The sequence below is a fragment of the Scyliorhinus torazame genome, chromosome 12, assembly GCF_047496885.1.
Source record: "Scyliorhinus torazame isolate Kashiwa2021f chromosome 12, sScyTor2.1, whole genome shotgun sequence".
In the NCBI taxonomy this organism is placed as follows: domain Eukaryota; kingdom Metazoa; phylum Chordata; class Chondrichthyes; order Carcharhiniformes; family Scyliorhinidae; genus Scyliorhinus; species Scyliorhinus torazame.
The window spans coordinates 172,421,218-172,445,692 of record NC_092718.1 but is presented as its reverse complement, the minus strand read 5'-3'; the positions used below and the strand labels follow the sequence as shown (position 1 = coordinate 172,445,692).

The window sequence follows — 24,475 nt, the reverse complement described above, 5'->3', positions numbered from 1 at the left end:
CTCCAAATGCTGCCGCACCAGAGTTTTGTGCAGCTGCAACATGACCTCATGGCTCCGAAACTCAATCCCTCGACCAATAAAAGCCTTCTTAACAATCCTCTCAACCTGGGTGGCAACTTTCAGGGATCTATGTACATGGACACCGAGATCTCTCTGCTCATCCACACTGCCAAGAATCTTACCATTAGCCCAGTACTCTGTCTTCCTGTTATTCCTTCCAAAATGAATCACCTCACACTTTTCTGCATTAAACTCCATTTGCCACCTCTCAGCCCAGCGCTGCAGCTTATCTATGTCCCTCTGTAGCTTGTAACATCCTTCCGCACTGTCCACAACACCACCGACTTTAGTGTCATCTGCAAATTTACTCACCCATCCTTCTACGCCCTCGTCCTTTGAACCTCAAGCCTTTCTAGTCTAGTAGCCTGAATCTCAGTATTCTCCTCGACAACATTGTCTTTTTCCTGTGTGAATACTGACGAAAAATATTCATTTAGCACCTCTCCTATCTTCTCGGACTCCACGCACAACTTCCCACTATTGTCCTTGACTGGCCCTACTCTTACCCTAGCCATTCTTTTATTCATGACATATCTATAGAAAGCTTTAGGGTTATCCTTGATCCTACCTGCCAAAGAGTTCTCATGTCCCCTCCTGGCTCTTCTTAGCTCTCTCTTTAGGTCCTTACTAGCTAACTTGTAACTCTCGAGCGCCCTAACTGAACCTTCATGTCTCATCTTTGCATAAGCCTCCTCCTTCCTCTTGACAAGTGTTTCGACTGCTTTAATAAACCACGGTTCCCTCGCTCGACCACTTCCTCCCTGCCTGACAGGTACATACTTATCAAGGACATGCAGTAGCTGTTCCTTGAACAAGCTCCACATTTCCATTGTGCCCATCCCCTGCAGTTTTCCTCTCCATCCGATGCATCCTAAGTCTTGCCTCACCGCATCATAATTGCCTTTCCCCCAGATATAACTCTTGCCCTGCGATATATACCTATCTCTTTCTATCACTAAAGTAAACATAATCGAATTGTGGTCACTATCACCAAAGTGCTCACCTACCTCCAAATCGAACACCTGTCCTGTTCATTACCCAGTACCAAATCCAATATGGCCTCACCCCTCGTTGGCCTATCTACATACTGTCAGGAAACCCTCCTGCACACATTGGACAAAAATTGACCCATCTAAAATACTCGAACTATAGCGTTTCCAGTCAATATTTGGAAAGTTAAAGTCCCCCATAACAACTACCCTGTTGCTTTCGCTCCTATCCAGAATCATCTTTGCAATCCTTTCCTCTACATTTCTGGAACTTTTCGGAGGCCTATAGAACACCCCCAACAGGGTGACCTCCTTTCCTGTTTCTAACCTCAGCCCATACTACCTCAGTAGACGATTCCTCATCAAACGTCCTTTCTGCCACCGTAATACTGTCCTTGACTAACAATGCCACCCCTCCCCCTCTTTTACCACCTTCCCTGAGCTTACTGAAATATCTGAACCCCGGCACCTGCAACAACCATTCCTGTCGCTGCTCTATCCATATCTCCGAAATGGCCACAACATTGAAGTCCCAGGTACCAACCCATGCGGCAAGTTCACCCACCTTATTCCGGATGCTCCTGGCATTGAAGAAGGCAAACTTTAAACCACCTTCCTGCCTGCTGGTACACTCATGCAACTTTGAAACCTTACTCATGACCTCACTACTCTCAACCTCCTGTATACTGGAGCTACAATTCAGGTTCCCAATCCCCTGCTGAACTAGTTTAAACCCTCCCGAAGAGCATTCGCAAATTTTCCCCTCAGGATATTGGTGCCCCTCTGGTCCAGGTGTTGACCATCCCGTTTATAGAGGTTCCACCTACCCCAGAATGAGCCCAAATTATCCAGGAATCTGAAACCCTCCCTCCTGCACCATCCCTGTAGCCATGTGTTCAACTCCTCTCTCCCTATTCCTCGTCTCGCTAGCACGTGGAATGGGTAACAACCCTGAGATAATAACCCTGTTTGTCCTAGATCTAAGTTTCCACCCAAGCTCCCTGAATTCCTGCCTTACATCCCTATCCCTACCTTTGTCGTTGGCACCTATGTGGATCACGACTTGGGGCTGCTCCCCTCCCCCTTAAGGATCCCGAAAATACGATCCGAGACATCACGGACCCTGGCACCTGGGAGGCAACACACCAACCGCGAGTCTCTCTCGTTCCCACAGAATCTCCTATCTATCCCCCTAACTATGGAGTCTCCAATGACTAATGCTCTGCTCCTCTCTCCCCAGCCCTTCTGAGCAACAGGGACAGACTCTGTGCCAGAGACCTGTACCCCATGGCTTACCCCTGGTAAGTCGTCCCCCGCCAACAGCATCCAAAGGGGTATACTTGTTACTAAGGGGAATGACCACAGGGGATCCCTGTACTGACTGCTTCCTCCCAGCTCCTCTCACCATCACCCATCTATCTTTATTGTTCGGAGTAACTACATTCCTGAAGCTTCTATCTATGACCACCTCTGCCTCCCGAATCATCCGAAGTTCATCCAGCTCCAGTTCCCTAACGCGGTTTCTGAGGAGCTGGAGATGGGTGCACTTCCCACATTGGATTTGGATTGGATTATTTTTATTGTCACGTGTACCAAGGTACAGTGAGCAGCTCAACAGATTATTAAATAAATAAGTGAAAAGAAAAGGAAATGAAAGAAAATATATAAGAGGCGAACACAAGGTACACAACGTAGATGGTGGTGGACAATTAAACAATTTACTGGAAGAGGCGGGTCCACAAATATCTCCATCCTCAAATGATGGAGGAGCCCAGCACATGCGTGAAAAAGACCAGGCTGAGGCATTCGCAACAATAGTCAGCCGGAAGTGCCAAGTGGATGATCCATCTCGATCTCCTGCGGAAGTCCCCAGCATCACAGATGTCCACCTTCAACCTTTACAATTCACTCCATGTGATATCAAGAAACGGCTGAAGGCACGGGATACTGCAACGGCTATGGGCCCTGACAATATCCCGGCCATAGTTCTGAAGACTTGTGCTCCAGAACTTGCCGCACCTCTAGCCAAGTTGTTCCAGTACAGCTGCAACACTGGCATCTACCCAGCAATGTGGAAAATTGCTCAGGTGCGTCCTGTACATAAGAAAGAGGACAAATCCAACCCAGCCAATTACCGCCCTATCCGTTTACTCTCCATCATCAGCAAAGTGATGGAAAGAGTAATCAACAGTGCTATCAAACGGCACTTACTCAGCAATAACCTGCACACGTACACTCAGTTTGGGTTCCGCCATGGTCACCATCTCCTGACCTCATTACAACCTTCAAACAGGCACAAAAGAGCTGAATGCCAGAGGTGAGGTGAGAGTGACTGCCCTTGACATCAAGGCAGCATTTGACCGAGTATAGCATCAAGGAACCCTAGCTAAACTGGAGTGAATGGGAATCGGGGAGAACTCTCCGCTGGTTGGAGTCATATCTGGCACAAAGGAAGATGGTTGTGGTGGTTGGAGGTCAATCATCTCATTACCATCACTGAATCCCCCACAATCCCGAGAAATCAACTGGACTAGCCATATTAATACTGTGGCTACCAGGACAGATCAAAGGGTAGGAATCCTATGGTGAGTAACTCACCTCCTGGCTCCCGCAAAGCCTGTCCACTATCTACAAGGCATGTCAGGAGTATAATGGAACATTTAAACCCTCCACCAATGACAAACAGTGGCAGCCGTGTGTACCATCTACAAGATGCACTGCAGTAACTCACCAAGGTTCCTTAGACAGCACCTTCCAAACTCATGAACATTGCCATCTGGAAGGACAAGAGCAGCATTTGCCTGGCAACACCACCACCTGGAGGTTCCCCTCCAAGTCCGTCACCACCCTGAGTTGGAAATATATTGTGTTTCTTCACTATCGCTGGGGCAACATCCTGGTACTCCCTCCCTAACAGCACAGTGGGTGTACCTACATCTTTGGGACTGTAGCGATTTAAGAAGGCAGCTCACCACCACCTTCTGAAGGGCAACTAGGGATGGACAATAAATGCTGGCCTAACCAGTGACGTCTACATCCCGTAAATTAAGTTTTAAAAAATGATAGTTGATATGAAGGTTGATTGACCTTTGTGGTGACCCTGTGTAACAGGAAAAAAGCCAACAGAGGATGAGAGAGAATGCTGAAGTGAGAGCTGTGTAGGTACATACATGAGAGCAGATTTTCCAAGCTAGCTGAGGTGAAAGAGCATTGTTCAACCAGGTATTGAGTCTAACTCCTGATCTCTGTAGGTTCAGCGTTACACCACACTTAAGCTCACTGTGAGCTCAGGAGGAGAAATCTAACCAAAGTTTCTGCAGCGAGTATTATCCAATGACTCGGTTTATGTAGGTGAAGGGTAGTGCTTGGCTGAGGTGACTTGATTTTGAGTATTCTAGCTACATATAAACACTGTTTTAAAAATAAACATTTTCAAGTGTTGGTGAATGTGATAGTTCCAAAAGGCACTAAGTACTGCGAAGGATTAATCAACGCCATTTAATTTCACTGATGTATGCCAGCAGAAAAACACTTGCTTTAGGTGTTTTTATTGCACTTCACTGCTGTTGCAACGAGTGTACTTCAAACATTCGCTTTTTTGTGAATTTGATTGCTCATTAGCAGATTTATGCTCATTCATTAAGAATGGCCACTTAAACACAATACCCGAGGCTGACAGACATCTGTGTAACAATGCCACAGCATGTGATTCCATGAGTAGGGGGGAGAGAATTTTAAAAAAAGAGCAAAGAAACAAAAGACTGTGGAAGAAATGCTTGTGTGTAGACGGGTAATTCTGACATATCACCACTTGAGGGCAGGTTTTCTGTTTTCAGCCCATGATTTTCCAACCATTAAAATAAATGAGCAGGAAATTGTGGACCACATGTGCACACAGCTATTCAGTATGCACTCCTGCAGCAAGGGTTTTCCCTAGGATGTACATTAGAAATATCAGTACCCTGTATGTCCTCAGACAGCTGCCCGTTTCCAAATTCTGTTTTAAAAGTTATGTTTTCTTGCATTCAGCCATAAGAGGAGTGCTATATCATTAAGCACGCGGGCGGAACGGTAACACAGTGGTTGCCATTGTTGCTTCACAGCGCCAGGGTCCCGGGTTTGATTCCCACTTGGGTCACTGTCTGTGCAGAGTCTGCACGTTCTCCCCATAATTCATCAAGTCATATGTTTTCTCATCATTTGTTTCGGTTCAGACGCTCCTTGTAAATAATGAGAAGCCACGGGCAGAGGAACTTTCTCCTTGCGTACAACGTCTGTCTGTGTGGGTTTCCTCTGGGTGCTCCGGTTTCCTCCCACAAGTCCCAAAGTACATGCTTGTTAGGTGAATTCGACATTCTGAATTCTCCCTCTGTGTACCCGAACAGGCGCCGGAGTGTGGTGACTAGGGGATTTTCTCAGTACTTCATTGCAGTGTTAATGTAGCCTACCTGTGACACTAATAAAGATTATTGTTATTGTAGTAGGATATATCACAATGCAATACCATCTGCGGGTTTCTCCGGCGGGTTCCTATGCTTCTCCGGCAACACACCCATGCCCGTGAATTTCCCAACGACGTGGGGTGGCCACAATGGGAAACCTCATTGGCCGGCTGTGGGAACGGAGAACTCCGCTGCCGGCGGGGGCACATCAGAATAGGGGGCTGGCAGGACGGGGAATCCCACCCCATGGTCTTTTGTCCCTACTGAGTTGCCTCGGGGGGTTTTACACGATCGCATGGGTGATTTTTAACTGAACCCAAGAGTTTTGAATATTGTGAATGAAAAAGCACTCGTGTACTTGATGCCTTCTGCTGGACACTCATAACAGTATTGTTTTCTCCAGACATCTGCGAAATGGTGCTGTGATATCACGCTGTAGTCAACCGGAAATCAGCTGGTGGGGATGGAGGAATGCAGATGATGAATATCTGGTGACATCCATTGCTAAAGCCTGCATCTTAGACCGAGGAACCAAACTGAGTGGAAAAAGCACAAATGAGGGAACTTTTCTGTCTGACACGGACTTTGGTGAGGCTGCAGAGCAGAAATTTCCCTTCTACCTAATTAAGAAACTCAAGAGTTGTGTATTGTCAGAGTGCTTCTTATTTCCTCTTCAGGGTATTAATTCATGCTGGAATATATCATGAATTCCTTCCAACACCTCACCTATGATTGTTCATCATAGATGAGCCTTATTCAACGTAGGTGAACCTAGACGATATGTGGACATATCACAGCCAAACTCATTCTTGTCCTTTGCAGTGTTCACACATGCATCTCCCAGTAGATGTTATATAGCGAAAAGGAATAGAATCTTGATAGTTTTTTTTTAATCCCTTCACACACTCGAGAATAGGGATGCAAAATAAATAACTGGGCATGCAGCACTGATTTTTAAGTCTTAATTATTCAAACTGTTGAACCCGGAATGGGCCTGTCTGCTTCAAAATTTGATGTTCAGCTGCAATAGAGGCGAAACCTCAAAAACCTTAAAGAAGGGAATTGAAACAAAAATGCAAAGAAAGGAGATGGAGAAGGTGGGTTGGAGTTTTGATACACCATAGAGCAATGCTATTTACTGATGGGATATAGCTTCATGCCCATGGTCTCCCCCGGTATGGAATATGTTCCAGCTACATCACTGGGTATAATGTAGATATGTTGTTGCAGGAAAACAGAGAAAACTGTCAGTCACCACCAGCTTGATCAGATCTGAAAAGTCAGTGATCTGGGAATACGCCTGCAGTCTAAGACCCTTCCTTCTATTCTGGCTCCTTACTACCAATTATATCTGGTGCATTATTCGTTAGCCACAAGGATTGAGGAAATAAATGGAGGCAGCTTGATCGTGGAACGAGTAAAAAGATTAGGAATGCCAGCGAATAGAACTCCAGTGCTTTTCTGGAAGAAGCGACAAGAGGGGCCAGATTCCAGATCTGTCAGGTTTGTGCCCCAGATGAAAAACTGCCTGAAATTAGTTGGAATTAGTTGGCCCTTATGTCTGCAGTCAGCTTCGGTGGCATTCATGGGATACGCCATCAGATCAACCCAGATTATGAGGTCCCCACTCTTGATGAGAGTAGACACAGTTTTGTTCCTAGCTTTTTGAAATCCCTACAATAGTGAGCCCAAAGGTTATTAATTCCCAAATGTTTGATTATTAAAGATTGATGACAATGAGTTCCCTGTAGTGACTAAAATTACATTTTGGCTTTCAGTCGTTGACCTTGGAAGACCAGCATGCTGCTCTTAATTCAGCCACTTCAGTGGGACAAGTGCTTCTGATGCATCCTGTAGTGGGGAGGGAAACATCGGGCTGGATTCTCCGCCCCGCTGCGCCACATTTCTGTTTCACCCCGCCGGCGGGATGCTCCATAACGCCGGCTGGTCAATGGGGTTTCCCATTGTGGGGCAGCCCCACGCCGTTGGGAAACCCCTGGGCTGCTGGCAAAACGGAGCATCCCACCGGCGGAGAATCCAGCCCATCATCTTCCAAAAATATGTAAATAACCATGTCGATTGAAACTGAATTTTGGGTAGAGAGCCACAGCAGCTGGTCTGTGCTGGGCTGCTACAATTTTGTCTCCACACAAATGTCGATATTTTTTTATGGTGAAATTGTGTTTGTGGGTTAATGTTGGGAAACTAACTGATGTCACTGTCTATTAAGAATCAAGCTGCTCACAATGAAATTAGGAGCTAATATGTAACAATCTCTTGTACTAGATTCATCTATAACCTCAGGATCTGTGGCAGAAGGTGGAGGGACACCACAGAAATTGCTTATTTTGGATGCAAGATCATACACTGCAGCAGTTGCCAACCGAGCAAAAGGTGGAGGTTGTGAGTGTGAAGGTATGCATTACACACTGACACAGTGTGTGCTACTGAACCTGAGATTTAGAATTGCATCTCTGGCCTGTCAGTAGATACTGATACAGTGGTTTATGGAAGGAAAGTTTTTGTTTGCCTATATACAGTCCGGTCCCTGCTTACTAAACATTGACTCACATTGTTTCACTTTAATGTTGTTAATATAGTGTCATATATCCATTTAACATTGTAATTTCACTGAAAGTAGTTTGTCATAGACTTTCACTTCAATGCTTGCCTGTTCACATGACCTTTCCTGCATTTTGTCATGAACAACGCTGACAGCATCTGTGAGGGTATCCCAACTTGGAACACTGGAACGTGGGGGTGTATGGTTTTGTTTTTGGAATGGTGTGAGAAATCACGTGAAACCCCAGTGAGAGTAACCAGCCCAGTCATCGTTTTAACAATTATTAAAGACTATTTATTACATTCATAGAAAAGACAACTACACATGAGCAGGATTTCAATACCCTAGGTCAATTACAGTTTATGAATCATTGAACATGCACTCAGTTTATGTAGAACCCCCATGCTAAAATATAAATAAGATCCCTGAACTCGTTAAAATTTCCCCTTTCCTTAATCAACATCCAAATTAAGTAAATCTATAAGTTAAATTGAGCTTATTGTACCACACAATACGGGGCTAATAATTCTGGGAAACCTATTATCCTGTTACCCACAGATGGATGTTAGAGAATCCCATAAGATCCTGTTGTGTACAGAGACTGGCTCCTGGGATTGCTGTTTGAAACATCGGATCTAAAAGTGGATATTTGAAACCTATGTACTGTGGGCGCGATTCTCCGATGCCGCTCCGTTTGGGAGAATCGCCTGGGGCGCCATTTTTTCCCACGACGCCGGTCCGACGCCCTCCCGCGATGCACCCAAGCGCCGAAATCGGCACTATCTAGTTCTGCACGGCACAGTCCGGTGAATCGCCCAAGACACCCAAAATGACGATTCTCCGCCACCCCCGCTATTCTCAGGCCCGGATGGGCCGAAGTCCCGACGGCGTGAACTGGGGTCACGCCGTCGCCGTTCACACCTGCTATTTAAAGTTGTCAGCCAGTCGTGCTGGCTGACGCTGAGCAGTGAGGAGGTGAGCGGACTGTTCCGCAGCTCCTGGAGACCGGGTCGGCCTCCCCGAGAAGGCTGCGGCCAACGGGGGGATGGGAGGGGGGGGTGAGGGAGCGGAGTGCAGGTGGGAGGGGTGTGAGGGAGAGTGTGCAGGTGGGAGGGGGGGTGAGGGAGCGGAGTGCAGGTGGGAGGGGGGGTGAGGGAGCGGAGTGCAGGTGGGAGGGGGGTGAGGGAGCAGAGTGCAGCTGGGAGGGTTGTGAGGGAGAGTGTGCAGGTGGGAGGGGGGGTGAGGGAGAGTGTGGATGGTATCGTCCATCCGCGGATGCCACATGTCAGCCGCCCTGATATGGCAGGACGGTGACGAGGACACGGCCGCAGGTTGTCTTGTGGCTGATGGGCACAGGCGACTGGCACACTGGTGAGGAGGATGGTGTGAACTGACCTTTGGACGCAGACAGTGACCAGGTGTTAGGCTGGCTGCGTATCTGCAGCGCGACCATCCCACCGGGGCACACAGGTATCCCATGCAACCGGGCTGGCGAGGTGTGGAAGAACCTCCGTGTAACATGTCGTTTTTCTGCCCCCCACCACCCTCCTGCAGGTCACCATGTATGCCAACCAGAACAGCGATGTTTACTGCCGTGGTTGGAGCCGCAGCTCTGGAGTTTGCCATCCGGCAGCGTAGAGTCAGACGGCCCACAGTGGCTGCAGATGCAGCGGTTGCCGGTGCAGCAGAGGCGATGGCCGCGGAGTGTCCCGTCGTCGCCGCGCAGGCCACAGGCGCTCAGGACCCGTATGTACAGGGGGATGCCGAGGGGAACATTGACCCCCCCCGACGGCGAGTAATGCAGAGGACGTGCTTGGGGGGTGGCGGAGGAGGAGCAGGTGGAGCAGGAGGATCCACTGATGGTGGTGCCAGCATGCCACAGGTGTCCAGCAAGGCCGAATGACAGAATGTCGTTCAAGGCCCTAACGGACATCAAATGCAGGAGGAGACTACGGTTCAGCAGGGAGACGGTCGCACATATATGCCAGCTCGTGGCGCACCTCGCACCACGTGGAATGGGAGGAGGACACGCGATACCAGTCTCAGTCAAGGTGCCGGTGGCCCTAAACTTTTATGCGACCGGTTCCTTCCAGACGCCGAGCGGGGACCTATCCGGGATATCACAGGCATCGGTCCACAGGTGCATCAGGGCTGTGACCGACGCCTTGTACGCCATCGCGGACAGGTACATAAAATTCCCCAGTGACCGAAGACATCAGGAAGCACGGGCACATGGATTCACCAAGGTGGCCGGGATACCAATGGTCCAGGGTGCCATCGATGGTGTGCACGTCCCCATGCGCCCACCTGCAGACAACAGGGAAGTGTTCATGAACAGAAAGGGCGCATTCTCCATGAACATTCAGGTGGTGTGCGACCTCCACATGAACGTGTGTGCAAAGTACCCCGAGAGTGTGCGTGACGCCTATATTCTGTCACAGTCATTCAACCCCGCAATGTTCGATGGATGCCCCCCCCGGCTGAGGGGCTGGTTGCTGGGCGACAAGGGTTATCCGTTGAGCTCATGGCTGATGACGCCAATACGGAGGCCTCAGACCAATGCGGAGAGCCTATACAACGAGGCCCATGCAGCAACCAGGGGTGTGGTGGAGCAGTGCTTCGGCCTGCTGACGATGCGCTTTAGATGCCTGGACCGATCCGGAGGGGCCTTGCAGTACCGGCCCGACAGGGTCGGTCGCATGGTTGTGGTCTGCTGTGCGCTGCACAACATTGCCATGCAGCGGGGAGATGACCTGGTGGAGGAGTCGGAGGGTGGACCCGACGGCACCGACGCTCACGCAAACGAGTGGGATGGGGAAGAGGAGGATGCGGAGGAGGATGATTGTGGCACGCATCAAGGTGGGGGAGGGGCGCAGGATACACACTGCTCGGGTGCTGGTTACGTCCTGGAGGCTGCATGACGGCACCGCCGCAGACAGGGGGCACGCGACGCATTGGTGGCCGCACGGTTCATGCACTGTGGGGGTGGGATTTGCTGAACATTGCCAGTTGCACCGTCAGTCGTGCACACAGGCACCACACAGCACCCACCACCACCACCCGCACCGCGTTCACGGCACCAATTCCACATCACCTTACCACTGTGGCACTATGGGATTGCACAACATTGATGATTGGGTAAGCGGGTGTGATCAGTGCCATGTTGAATGATGACGGCCCGCTCTGCGATGAGCTGTGTGCTCAGATTCGCCAGCCGAGGTCTGACTTATGACTATAGCTGAACCATGAACTCGGGTGGTCAGAGCCTTCGTGACGGATATTTCACCCCGTGCCCGTGTGGGGTGGCTGGCGTTGGTGTGCCGAGGACAACGGTGTCTGATTATGGGAGGCAGGGGGGAAAGGGACAGCACATCCGGAACAGACCTTGAACCGCTCGTATACCACTACGCCAATCGGGCACCCTCACGAGCCCCCTGGCAGCGGACATAGCACAGAGTCTTACAAGTCAAATTTAACAGTGAGTTATTCGTGTGGTGAACATAGGTGCCCTACCCCCTACAACTATACAGTGCCCTGCACCCGTGCCAACTTCTTATGTGCCTAACTTCTTGGCCTTATGGGCCCTACCACTACGTGTAGGTGTGTTCCCAGATGGTACAGCAGGAGTGGAGGCGGACTGCTGAGAATCACGCCCTTCGACATGGCTCCCCGTCGGCACGCGTTTCCTGGGGCGGCCCGGCTTCGATGGGCCAGGCTGCTCGGCGGGCGTGCTGGATGGCGTTGTGCCACCCTGACCTGCCCGCTGCCCACCAGATGCGCCAGGGACGGAACGGGGAGGCCTAGTTTTACCGGGACGTCCCTTGCCGGAGCTACCGGGATGGGCCCCAGAACCACCACCTCCCTCGGGGAGCCCGGTGACCCCCGGGCCTCACTGTGGGACGGAGATGCGATCGGAGACATGCCCCATCGCACCACCGACACCTGGTGCTGCCAGTCCTGGAGGCCTGCAACGGGATCGACCACGGTCCAAATGTTCGCAGAGACTGAGCCCAGGGAGTGCGACATTCATAGATTATCATAGAATTTACAGTGCAGAAGGAGGCCATTCGGCCCATCGAGTCTGCACCGGCTCTTGGAAAGAGCACCCTACCCAAGGTCAACACCTCCACCCTATCCCCATAACCCAGTAACCCCACCCAACACTAAGGGCAATTTTGGACACTAAGGGCAATTTATCATGGCCAATCCACCTAACCCGCACATCTTTGGACTGTGGGAGGAAACCGGAGCACCCGGAGGAAACCCACGCACACACGGGGAGAACGTGCAGACTCCGCACAGACAGTGACCCAAGCCGGAATCGAACCTGGGATCCTGGAGCTGTGAAGCAATTGTGATATCCACAATGCTACCGTGCTGCCCTTATTCCTGCCAAGGACTGTGCTATCTCAACCTGTGAGTGCGCGACGCCATCCATCACGTGCGCCAGGCGGTCAATTGTCCGTGACTGACTGCTGGGACTGTGCCATTGCTTGCTGGGACCGGGCCATGGCATGGTGAGACTAGGCCAGGGCCCGGGGAGCGGCGGCAATGCCGTGTTGGCTCTGGCGCATGGCTACCTGTGAGAGGGCAGCCCTCTCCTGGGCCATGGGTGACGCGTGCACGTTAAGCCCAAAGCCTTGCAGAACCTGACCAATGGCCGAAACCGTTTCACCCATTGCCTCCACCGCGGACGCCACCCGTGCGGTGTCGGCCTGGGTGGCTGCGATGAGCGGCACCACTCCCTGCTCCTGAACGCGGATGGACTCCTCCAACTGCTTGTGCAGGTCCTCGATGATGGCCCTCATCCCGTTATTCAGTCCCTCGGTGTCCTCATGCGTCGGTTGTCCGGATGGGTCAAGTCAGGAACCCGGGAACTGTCTGGGCGGCAGCTGTTTGCTGGGCCTGGGCTGCCCTCCGACGTCCAGCCCCTCGGCTGCTCCAAACTCCACCTGCTGTACCGGGTCGGATGTGGGGTGCGCACCAGACCGTGACCCGGGAGCCTCATCACTTGTATGCCCAACCGAGGTGAGTGTCTCTGCGATGGTGGATGGTGTGGAAGACAGCAGTGCCGCAAGCTCGAGGTCATCGTCCATTAGGAAGTCTTGTGTGTTCTCCTCCCCCTTATGGCCCGGCGCAAGCTGCATGCGGGCCATGTCGTGTTGACCTCCAGGTGAATCCACGGAGTGTGTGGCCGTGATGTGCGCTTCTTCATCAATGTCCGCCCTGTGCCCCTCAGTATTGTCTCTCTCTCTGGTGTGAGCGACCCGGTCCTGCGTCCCATACTTAGAGGATGGCCCTCCTGGCTGACCACCAGCCAAGCTCTGGCATGCGTCCCTGGGTGCGTTTGACGTTGGCGATGTTCCGCTGTTTCTTGGCCGAGACGTCCCTGGACGTTCGGCGGCTGGCCCTGGGGAACATAAAGATTTGAGGTTCGTTAGACACGGTGGCCCGGGTGTATGGTGGTGGTGGGTGCACAGTATGAGGGGGGAGGGGAGCGAGGGTGCAGTGGCCAGAGTGTGAGGGGGGAGGGGATCGAGGCTGCAGTGGGCAATGTGTGAGTGAGACGATGACGGGATGGGGGGGGTGGTGGACATGCAGGGTTGTCTTACTTGCTTCTGCGCCTCCGACCTGGCATGTCACGACCTCCCGGGTGGCGGATCCCCCAGCGAGGTCCAGGGCCCTCTGCGCGTGGACATTTAGCGGGTGCAGCACAGGAGAACCCCCTCCGGTTCTCAAACGCTCACGCTGGTTGTGAGCTGTCTTTGCATCACAATTAAGCGGGTATCATCAGGGCGTGCAGATATAAACTACATTGATGCTGGTTCAGGATACAGCACGCCATGGCATCGCTCCAGGGGGTTCCCGGGGCTCATGTGGGTCGAGTAAATCGTTGTGCACCCTGACCTTCCAAACCCCCCCTGACCCGCCACCACCCCCCCTGATGCCCCAAACCCCCCTGACCCCCCACCATCCCCCCTGATGCCCTGACCCCCCCCCCTCGTGCCGAGGGGGGGCCCTGGGGGCACCCCCATGGCACTTACCCTGGCAGCCCGAGTGAAGTCGTGCAGCTTCTTTCAACACTGCTCCCTGGTCCGGGGGGTCTGCCCCACAGCACTGACAGCGGTGCCAACCTCACGCCAACCGCGCCTCACCGTGCTGGATGGCTGGCGATGCCCACGTCTTGGGCAGAGGGTGTCCCTTCTGTGCTCCACCTCATCCAGCAGGGTGTCCAGGTCTGTGTCCCACCTCGGTGCGGCTCGGCCATCTCTTTCTTCTACTCCGGGTCCTTCTGTGCGTGGATTGCGCCATTTATGACGCAGCGCCGCGTCATTCGGGCGTCGCGTGGTGACGACGCGGCTTTCGCGACACGCCCCCCCCCCCCCCGAGTTTCTCGTGGCCCTGATCCTAGCCCATTTTCGGGCCCTGAATCGGTCAAGATCGGGGCCGTTTCGCGCCGGCGTGAACCTCAACGCCGTTCACAACGGCATGGGCACTTCGTCACGGGAGCGGAGAATCGCGCCCTGTGTGTTTTGCATTTGTTAGAATATATTAAGTGTATAAGTTGTTTAAATATAAATTAGTTAATTATTGATTAGTTAATTATACATGCCTCATAAAACAAAGTAGAAACTTTAATGTGTCATTTTTAATTCCTTGAGTGCCATAAATGAGAATCTGGATTTTATTTTAGAGGGTACAGGTTAGCGTGCATAACTTTCATTTATATTAGATTTGTGATTTTAGAATGTTTAAGGAAGGTGGGTATGAATGAAATTTTTTAAAAAGTAATATTTTAGAATGCTTGATTCTTGTATGTTTGGCACAATTGTAACATCTGGCGCATTGATATCCGTGGGTAACATTGCAGCACCTCTTGCCCTTTAAAATGACTTGAAGTGACTAGAGTAACAATGGATCATAAGTTTAAACCGGTTGAAAAAGTATTGAGGCTAATATCAAAAGTTGTTCTTCACACAAAGACTGATCAAATCATAGAACAACCTGCTGGATAGAGTATTGGAAACAAAGTAGCCAGGATCATTCAATAACTGATGAATGCTGCATTAGTGAGACTATCGGGTCAATCTGGTTGGATGAATTAAGATGGACCACGTGGCGCTTTCAACTGTGATGCTGCGAAAGAGATTAATGATTCTTTTGCTTGTCATAAATTGTGACAAATTTGAACCGGATGTTTACTTCCTGGGTGACCGTTTTAAGATGCAAATTAGTTAAAGGCATGTCCAGAACTGATATGAAATACAATTTCTTCTCACACACACAATCCTATGTGGAGTTGAGGGAACATTTGGGGACCATTGGCTTTTATGAAAAATTAAACTTGGTGGGTTCAATGGTTCCATTGTCTTGTATGACCCCATTATCTATTGCAGCATCAGGGCTTAGCTGGACGTCTTTTTCTGTAGACCTAGGTATGGTCTATGCAGTAATATCCATTACAGGCAGTATGTAAAAGTTCACTGAATCCTCAACAGTGTACAGATATTGCTGCCTTCTCCATCATGATTGCTGATTCTTTGTTTATTTCAGAGTATTATCCAAACTGTGAAGTGATGTTTATGGGAATGGCGAATATCCACTCGATCAGGAACAGTTTCCATTCACTTCGTGCAGTCTGTAGTCAGATACCAGACCCTGGAAAGTGAGTGCCGTCCTTCCAACATTGGAAGCTGTTTCAGACGCAGAGTTAAATTTTCACCAATTGCTGTGTTTAACCATTGTGTGTGCAATTGTGCAAACCATATGCCGACAGACTCGTGTATGTATATTATATAAGAGTAATAATGTCACGCAGAGAAGGAAACATTTTTACTTTTTTCTCTCCACGTTTGGTTTAGTATGTTTAAAGAAAGGGCTTAAAAATTAAGCCCTTAAGAGGGAAGAAAATTTTAAGGATGAAATTCCAGCGTTTGGGGCGAGGCATTGAAGGCAATGTAGTGAGACTTGTTTGTGAGGAATTGAAAATGGATGTATCCGTTCCATGCAGCAGTTTGAGGTGTGTGCGCAGGTTGTGTATTGTGTACACTAATTCTCTTTGTGCAGTAGATGCATCACCAGTTCACATTGTGTTGCTTCCATTATACATGTCAGTTCACTTTATTACTTATGGGTGGCACACAGTGCGTGCGCTTGTGGAGTGTGTGCACCGAGTGTAGGGTGTGAGTGATGTTGACCCATTTTTTTTGTTTACACTTAATCCATGGTGTGTTCCCTTGTATTCTATTGACAGTTGGCTTTCAGCCTTGGAGAACACAAAGTGGTTACAACATTTATCTGTGATGTTGAAGGCAGCTATGCTGGTTGCAAATGTGGTGGACAGGGAAGGGAGGCCAGTCCTTGTGCATTGCTCTGATGGCTGGGATCGTACTCCACAGATCGTCGCGTTGGCCAAGATTTTGTTAGACCCTTATTATAGGACAATTGAGGTATGATTAAACCTTGTATTTTACCTATGTCAACCTGTTTATAGTGCAAGTCACTACCTGTTTTGTGCTATGATTTAAAACCATTCTAAACTGGCTTTAGGTAATCCAAACTTGTTCAGATGAATATTTGATACCCATTGGAGAAATTGTCTTCATGCCTCCTGTCCAAGAGTAAGATACAGCTCTTGGAAGTGAAAGAAAGTGTGTTTAGGATCATTCCCGGAACTTCTCTAATTTCACTAAAACAAAGAAAATTGGGCGACACGTAAAGGAAGATCACGCAGTAAACAACTGAAATAAACAGTTGCTTCTGTTCCTTTTACTAATTTATGATTGAGCAATAAATGGGAAAATAGACTTCACATTCTGTTTTGTTGATAATTTCTTCAGAATTCTGAGCCAGATCAACACAAAATGTTGGAATAAATCAGGAGCAACTTAATCTGAAACTGACATCCAAAGTTGACCCACAGACAGATGGTGAAGGTGCCTGGAAATTGAACCCCTGCATATTATTTTTTCTTTCACAGGATGTGGTTATTGTTGGCTAGGCTGGCATTTATTGCCCATCCATAATTTCCCTTGGGAACATGTTGATGAGCCACCTTCTTGAATCGCTGCAGTCCATGTGGTGGAGGTACACACTCAGGGCTGTTTGGAAGTGAGTTCCCGGATTTTACCCAGCAACAGCCATGGAATGGCAATATAATTTAAAGTCAGGATGGTGTGGACGTGGAGGAGAACTTGCAGATAATAATGTTCCCATGCATCTGCTGCCCTTGTCCTTCTAGATAGAGGATGCAGGTTTGGTGATTTGCTACAGTGCACCTTTTAAATTGTGGACAGTGCTGCCACTGTATGTCAGTGGTGGAGGAAGTGGATGGGGTGGCAATCAAGCAGGTTGCTTTGTCCTGGATGTTGTCAAGCTTCTTAAGTATTGGTGGAGCTACACTCAGCTAGGCAAATGGAGAGTATTCCATCACACTCCTGGCGTGGCCTTGTAGATAGGAGACAGCCTTTGGGGAATTAGATGAGTTACTCGCCTCATATTTCTAGCCTGTGACCTGCTCTTGTACCCACAGTATTTATATGGATGGTCCAGTTCTGTTTCTGGTCAATGGTCACGTGCAGGATGTTGATAGTGGGAGATTCAATGATGGTTACACCATTGAATGTCAAGGGGAGTTGGTTAGAATATATCTTGTTGGAAATTATCATTGCCTGGCACTTGTGGGGCATGAAAGTAACTTGCCCACTTATCACTCCCAAGTTTTAATGTTGTCCAGCCTTACTGCATATGAACAGAACACAGACTGCTTCAGTATCTGAGGAGTCGTAAATTGTACTGACAGTTGTTCACTCATCAGCCAACATCGCCACTTCTGACTTGATGATTGAAGGAAGGTCATTGATAAAGCAGTGGAAGATGGTTGGTCCGAGGACACTACCGTGAGGACTTGCTGCAGTGATATCCTGGGAGTGAGACAATTAGCCTCCAATAACCATGACTATCTTCTTTTGCACTGGGTATGACTAGCCAGTGAAGGGCATTTTGCCTGATTTCCACCAAGTCCAGTTTTACTAGAGCCTCTTGATGCCACACACTTGTCAAATGCTGCCTTGATGTCAAGATCTGTCACTCTCACCTTGCTCTTGCACTTCAGTTGATTTGTCCACGTTTGAACCAGAGCTGTAATGAGCTCCAGAGTGGAGTGGCCTGGGCTGAGTAGCAATAAACAGGTTAATTCTGTGTAAGTGCCGAGTAATAGCACTGTCGGTGGCCCCTTCCTTCACATTCCTGATTTTCAAGAGTGTATTGACAGGGCGGTAATTGGCCATGTTGGATTTGTCCTGTTTTTCATGTACTGGACATAGCTGGGCAATTTGCCACATTGTTTGTAGGTGCCATTGTTGCAACTGGAACAGCCTGTCTCAGGGCATGGCTAGTTCTGCCACACAAGCCTTTGGTACTGTTGTTGTCAGGACCTGTAAACCTTGTAGTATCCAGGCATTTCTTGATGTCAATGGAGTGAATTGATTGGCTGAAGACTGAGATGTTGGAGATCCCAGGAGGTGGCCGAGATGGATCATCCATGCGGCACTTCTGGCTGAAGATGGTTGCAAATGATTCAGCCTTTTTTGCAGAGATGTGCTGGGCTCCCCCATCATTGAGAATAATGAGACATATTTGTGAAGCCTTCTCCTCCAGGTAGTTATTTAATTGTCCGCCACCATTTACAACTGGGGACAGCTTAGATCTGATCCATTTGGTGGGATAGCTCAACTATGTTTATTGCATGCTGCTTATGGTGTTTGGCATGCAAGTCTTGTGTTGAAGATTCATCAGATTCCACTCATTTTTAGGTATGCCTGGTGCTGTTCCTAGCATGCCATTCTACCCTTTTCATTATACCAGGGTTGGTCCTCCATCTTGAAGCTCAAGGCAGAATGGGGCGTGTGCCAGGCCATGGGATTGCAAATTGTGGTTGTGTACAATTCTGCTGCCCAGTTTTGAGTTGCTTGATCTGTTCAAAATCTATCCCATTTAGCACGGCCGTAGTGTCACACAACACAATGAGGGGTTCACCCAGCAAGTTAAGGATAGAATTAAATTAACAGAAGAGTCTAAATGTTATAAAATGCAGTAGCAAATCTGAGGATTGAGAGTGTTTTGGAAATCACCAAAAGGAAAAAAAATCGAATGTGAGAGTAAACTAACCAGGATTGTAAAATAAATTGTAATAGCTTTTCTAAATATGTAAAGAGGAAAGGCAAAGTGAAAGTTCCTTAGAAGCCTAAACTGTTCAATCTCTCTTCATACGACAAACCCCTCATCTCTGGGATCAACCGAGTGAACCTTCTCTGAACTACCTCCAATGCCACTGCATCTTTCTTCAAATAAGGGGACCAAAAATGTGCACAATACTCCAGGTGTGGTCTCACCAATATCTTGTATAGTTGCAACAACACTTCCTTACCTTGATACTCTATTTGTTTCGCTATAAATGCCAACATTCCATTGCTTTCTTTATTATCTGCTGAACCTGCATGCTAGTATTCTGTGACTCATGAACAAGGACCCCCAGATCCTTCTGCAGCGGAGCACCCTGACGTCTCTCCCCATTTAGATAAGTTGCCTTGCCATTTTTCCGACCAAATTGCAAGACCTCGCACTTATCCACGTTAAACTCCAACTGTTTTTCTATTGAGCTTAAGAGAGGGCTACAGCGTGAAGAATAAATAAACCAGCAATGGATGCTTAACAACTAGGGCCTTGTAAGATTTTTTTTTTTTTAATTTAGAGTACACAATTCTTTTTTCCAATTAAGGGGCAATTTAACGTGGCCAATCCACCTAACCTGCACATCTTTGGTTTGTGGGGGTGAAACCCACGCAGACACGAGGAGAATGTGCAAACTCCTCACAGACAGTGACCCAGGGCCGGGATTCGAACTCGGGTCCTCAGCGCTGTAGGCAGCAGTGCTAACCACTGTGCCACCGTGCTGCCCTAGGGCCTTGTAAGGCATAAAAACTTTTACGTTTTAGTTTAGTTAATTTGATTGCAGTTGACGGTAGTGAGAGTGAAGGCGATTTTCACAGCTCTGCAAGTTAGGTGGATTGGCCATGCTAGATTGCCTCTTGGTGTCCAAAAAGCTTAGCTGGAGCTACGGGGATAGGGTGTGTGCCTGGGTGGGGTGATCGGTCGGAGGGTTGGTCAAGACTCGATGGGCCGAATGGCCTCCTTCTACAGTAGGAATTATATGATTTGTTATCAAATAATAAGCTGGGAGAAAACTGATCTCTCAAAAATCACTGTGTTTCTTCATGGGAATGTGATCATCAGAACTTTAATCCATCATCATGTACATGCGGAGTTAGTAGAATATGAAAATATTGTTAATCGAAATCATTAGAAATAAATTAATCCACCAGCATCTGGAACAGAAAAAGCAGGTTTAACTTTTAGGTAGAGATCCAATATCAAAAGATCACAACCTCAAACACAGCTGCTGATGGGAAGTCTACTGTTTTAAAATATATTCTGTATAACATTGACATTTTCTGGCGTGCTGTCCCTTGTATTTTTGAATGCAGCATTATTGTTTCTATTTTACAGGGATTTCAAGTTCTGGTGGAAACCGAATGGCTAGATTTTGGTCATAAATTTGGTGACCGATGTGGCCACTCTGAAAATCTGGATGACCTGAGTGAGCAGTGCCCAGTATTTCTGCAGTGGCTGGACTGTGTCCATCAGCTTTTGAAGCAGTTCCCATGTCTCTTCGAGTTCAGTGATGCATTCCTGGTAAGGGTTCTAAATAGGAACATATGGAAATTACACATTTGAGAAAGTCGCTTCTGTGTTAAATTAAAATGGACTATTAGCTTTACAAATAACCCTGTTTGTATAGTTACAACAACAACTTGCATTTATATAACATCTTTAACCTAATAAAAAGTCTCCAGGCTCTGCACAGGAATATTGTACCTAAAATTTGACATTGACCCACATACGACAATGTTAGGGCAGATGGCCAAAAGCTTAGTCAAAGAGGTGGGCTTTGAGGTGCATCTTAAAGAACAGAAGTGAGATAAGGAGCGCAGAACTTTAAGGAGGGTATTCCAGAGCTTAGGACCTAGATAGCTAGCGGCATGGTCGCTAATGGTAGAACAATTGAGATCAGGGATGCTCCTGAGGTCAGAATTAAATGATTGCAGATATCTTGGAAGATTGTGGGGCTGGAGGAGATTACAGAGTGAGGGCCGAGGCCATGGATGCACTTGAAAATTAGAATTTTAAAATTGAGGCATTGCTTGGTCAAGTGATCCGGAGCCAATGTTAGCCATTGGGCAGTATTGGAGTAATGAGTGAATGAGACTTGGGCACCCTGTATCGATATAACATGCTAATAGCTATAATAGCACTTCCCCAGAAAAACTCAACTCTCCATAAAAGCTCAATTCCAACACTATCTCTCCCATATCTAAGAGGCTCATGCAGCATCTTTCTCACACTCCTGTGCATGACGCATGTTTGATGGACAATCGCTGTTTCACTACTAGTCACTCATCATTTTCTCTATTGGAATTCTTTTCTCTCTTTCTTTAATTAACATTACTTCGGTTGGATCTTCTTTGAACTTTTCTCCTCATTTCTGTGCTTCAAATATACAATCCAACACACTCCTTGCTTTGTTTTCTAATTCTTTATTGGCTCCCAAAACAATGGATATCCTTCTCTCCCTCCATATATGCTATGTTCATCACAGTCTTAAAACCCAAGATTGGAATCACAAGGCGAAATTCTCCCGAAACGGCGCGATGTCCGCCGACTGGCGCCCAAAACGGCGCCAATCAGGCGGACATCGTGCCGTACCAAAGGTGCGGAATGCTCCGCATCTTTGGGGGCCGAGCCCCAACATTGAGGGGCTAGGCCGACGCCGGAGGAATTTCCGCCCCGCCAGCTGGCGGAAACGGCCTTTGTTACCCCGCCAGCTGGCGCGGAAATGACATCTCGGGGCGGCGCACGCGCGGGAGCGTCAGCGGCCGCTGACAGTTTCCCACGCATGCGCAGTGGAGGGAGTCTCTTCCGCCTCCGCCATGGTGGAGACCGTGGCAGAGGCGGAAGGGAAAGTGTGCCCCCACGGCACAGGCCCGCCCGCGGATCGGTGGACCCTGATCATGGGCCAGGCCACCGTGGGGGCACCCCCCGGGGCCAGATCGCCCCGTGCCCCCCCAAGGACCCCGGAGCCCGCCCACGCCGCCTTGTCCCGCCGGTAAGGTAGGTGATTTAATTTACGCCTGCGGGACAGGCAATTTATTGGCGGGACCTCAGCCCATCCGGGCCGGAGAATCGAGCGGGGGGGCCCGCCAACCGGCGCGGCCCGATTCCCGCCCCCGCCGAATCTCTGGTGCCGGAGACTTCGGCAACCGGCGGGGGCAGGATTCACGCCAGCCCCCGGCGATTCTCCGACCCGGCGGGGGGTCGGAGAATGTCGCCCACACAATCATTATTTCCTTTTACTTTTCTATCCTTGGTGATGGATGTCCTGCTGTTTGGTCCTTGACCCTTCAAATTTGTTTCTCAATATTAATATTGAAAGCTACTGGTGGAATGTTGTGCCTGAACCCCTCTGATTTATTTCTCCATAGGTAAAGCTGGTTCAACATACGTATTCCTGTCTGTATGGAACATTCCTCTGTAACAACAGCAGAGAGCGAGAGGCACGTAACATCTTTAAGCGCACATGCTCAGTTTGGTCACTGCTACGAACTGGCAACAAAAACTTCCAGAACTACCTGTATATTCCCAGCGGTGAAACGGTGAGAAACCTGCAAATCTACTCCAGCCAAGGTCACACTAAAGGCAAAAGTAAAATACTGCAGATACTGTAAATCTGAAATAAAAGCATAAAATATTAGAAGGATTCAGAAGGTCAACAGCATGCATTATGGAAAAATTAGTTAATGTTGTGGGTTGTGAAGATTCTCCATGCCAACTCTGTTTCTTGCCACAAATACTGTCTGACCTGTTCAGCATTTCCTGCATTTTACTACCGTAGATGTAAGTTTCTTTTGTGTTATCTCAGCATAGACCAGGAATCTAACCTGGGACAGGCTGAAGAGCTTGGTATTATGCTGGATGGTGCTCCCTTTACATCAATGCTAATCTTTAACAAAGTTATTCTGTGGGCAGCACGGTGGTGCAGTGGTTAGCACAGCTGCCTCAAGGCATCCAGGTCCCAGGTTCGATCCCAGCTGGATCACAGTCCGTGTGGCATTCTCTCCGTGTTTGCGTGGGTTTCACCCCCACAACCCAAAGATGTGCAGGGTAGGTGGATTGGCCACGCTAAATTGCCCCTTTATTTGAAAAAATGAATTGGGTACTCTAAATTTATTTAAAAAACAATGTTGTTCTGTGGCAGAGGTGTATGAGGATGGGATATATTACAAAAAGTATAAATCAACACAGTGATGCATGTAATTTTTTCTCGACAGGTTTTGCACCCAGTATGTCACGTTAGGGCACTTCATCTTTGGACAGCTGTGTACCTGCCTATTTCGTCTCCATGCACACCCACTGGCAGTGCTGAACTCTGCCTCTCCCGAAGTGGAGCAGCAGAGGAACGAACTGGAAAGGCACTGGATAGGTCTGTGACTAGATTTACTATTTCTATCAGCTGTATTGAAACACAAATAATCTATAATGAGCTATTACAATTCAACATGTGTTAATGCAAAAATGTGTAGCAGGACTTGGCTAAATTGAGAAAGCAAACAAGTAATCCAGTGACATTTTAATTTTTAATAGATGCACTGCTGATAATTCACGTGCCGGTGAAGGGAAAACACAACTTTTGAAAAAATAAATGATTCTTGAAAATTTACTTTTTAATCCACAAATTTTGAAAATATATAATTGAAAGTGTCTAAACTGTAGAACCATACTGTACTGAAATTGAAACCAAGGCTCAAAGTATTTCACAAAAGGTGTGTTCAATTTAAAATGTTTCTTTTCCATATTCTGCAACCACCTTTTGGAAGTGAGTTGAAGTTGCTGTATCCAATATAGAGTATTGGACATCTTTTAGAGCAAATGTAAGCTTTAGGAATAAAACTTCTTATTTTGATGTTTGTTCATTTCTAGTTTGGACTTCACTGTAGACACAAGACCATGTTAGCAAATTCATTGCTTCTGTTGGGTTAAAGCTGTTCACTTTATGTATTCAGCTGTGTCTGGCATTTGTTGTCACATACAGAATTTAGGATGTTTGTTTGATTGCCTGCTTCCTTTTGTGGAACATCTGGAAGTTCTTCTCACACCCTTGTAGAAAGGTTTCTTTTTTAACTGGCTGCCCCAGTCTCAAATTCCCCAAACATTGTGAGGCTTGACGAGGTTTCTGTGATTCTCTTTTGCTTCATTTCCTGTTCTGTCCACAGCCTCCCGTCTAGTTTGTTTCAAACCTAACCTCC

The 24,475-nt window shown here is 48.3% G+C and overlaps 1 protein-coding gene across 7 annotated transcripts in view; it reads left to right on the top strand.

Moving 5' to 3' along the window:
* mtmr4 (myotubularin related protein 4) overlaps nt 1-24,475 on the top strand; it is a 255,708-nt gene that overhangs the window by 216,602 nt on the left and 14,631 nt on the right. For all 7 annotated transcript variants that reach the window (XM_072469397.1, XM_072469391.1, XM_072469392.1 and 4 more), the window contains 7 exons: nt 5,895-6,079; nt 7,778-7,906; nt 15,609-15,720; nt 16,309-16,504; nt 20,622-20,807; nt 22,655-22,825; nt 23,501-23,652. In XM_072469397.1, coding sequence (XP_072325498.1) covers nt 5,895-6,079; nt 7,778-7,906; nt 15,609-15,720; nt 16,309-16,504; nt 20,622-20,807; nt 22,655-22,825; nt 23,501-23,652 — 1,131 coding nt within the window. The remainder of the gene's footprint in view (nt 1-5,894; nt 6,080-7,777; nt 7,907-15,608; nt 15,721-16,308; nt 16,505-20,621; nt 20,808-22,654; nt 22,826-23,500; nt 23,653-24,475) is intronic.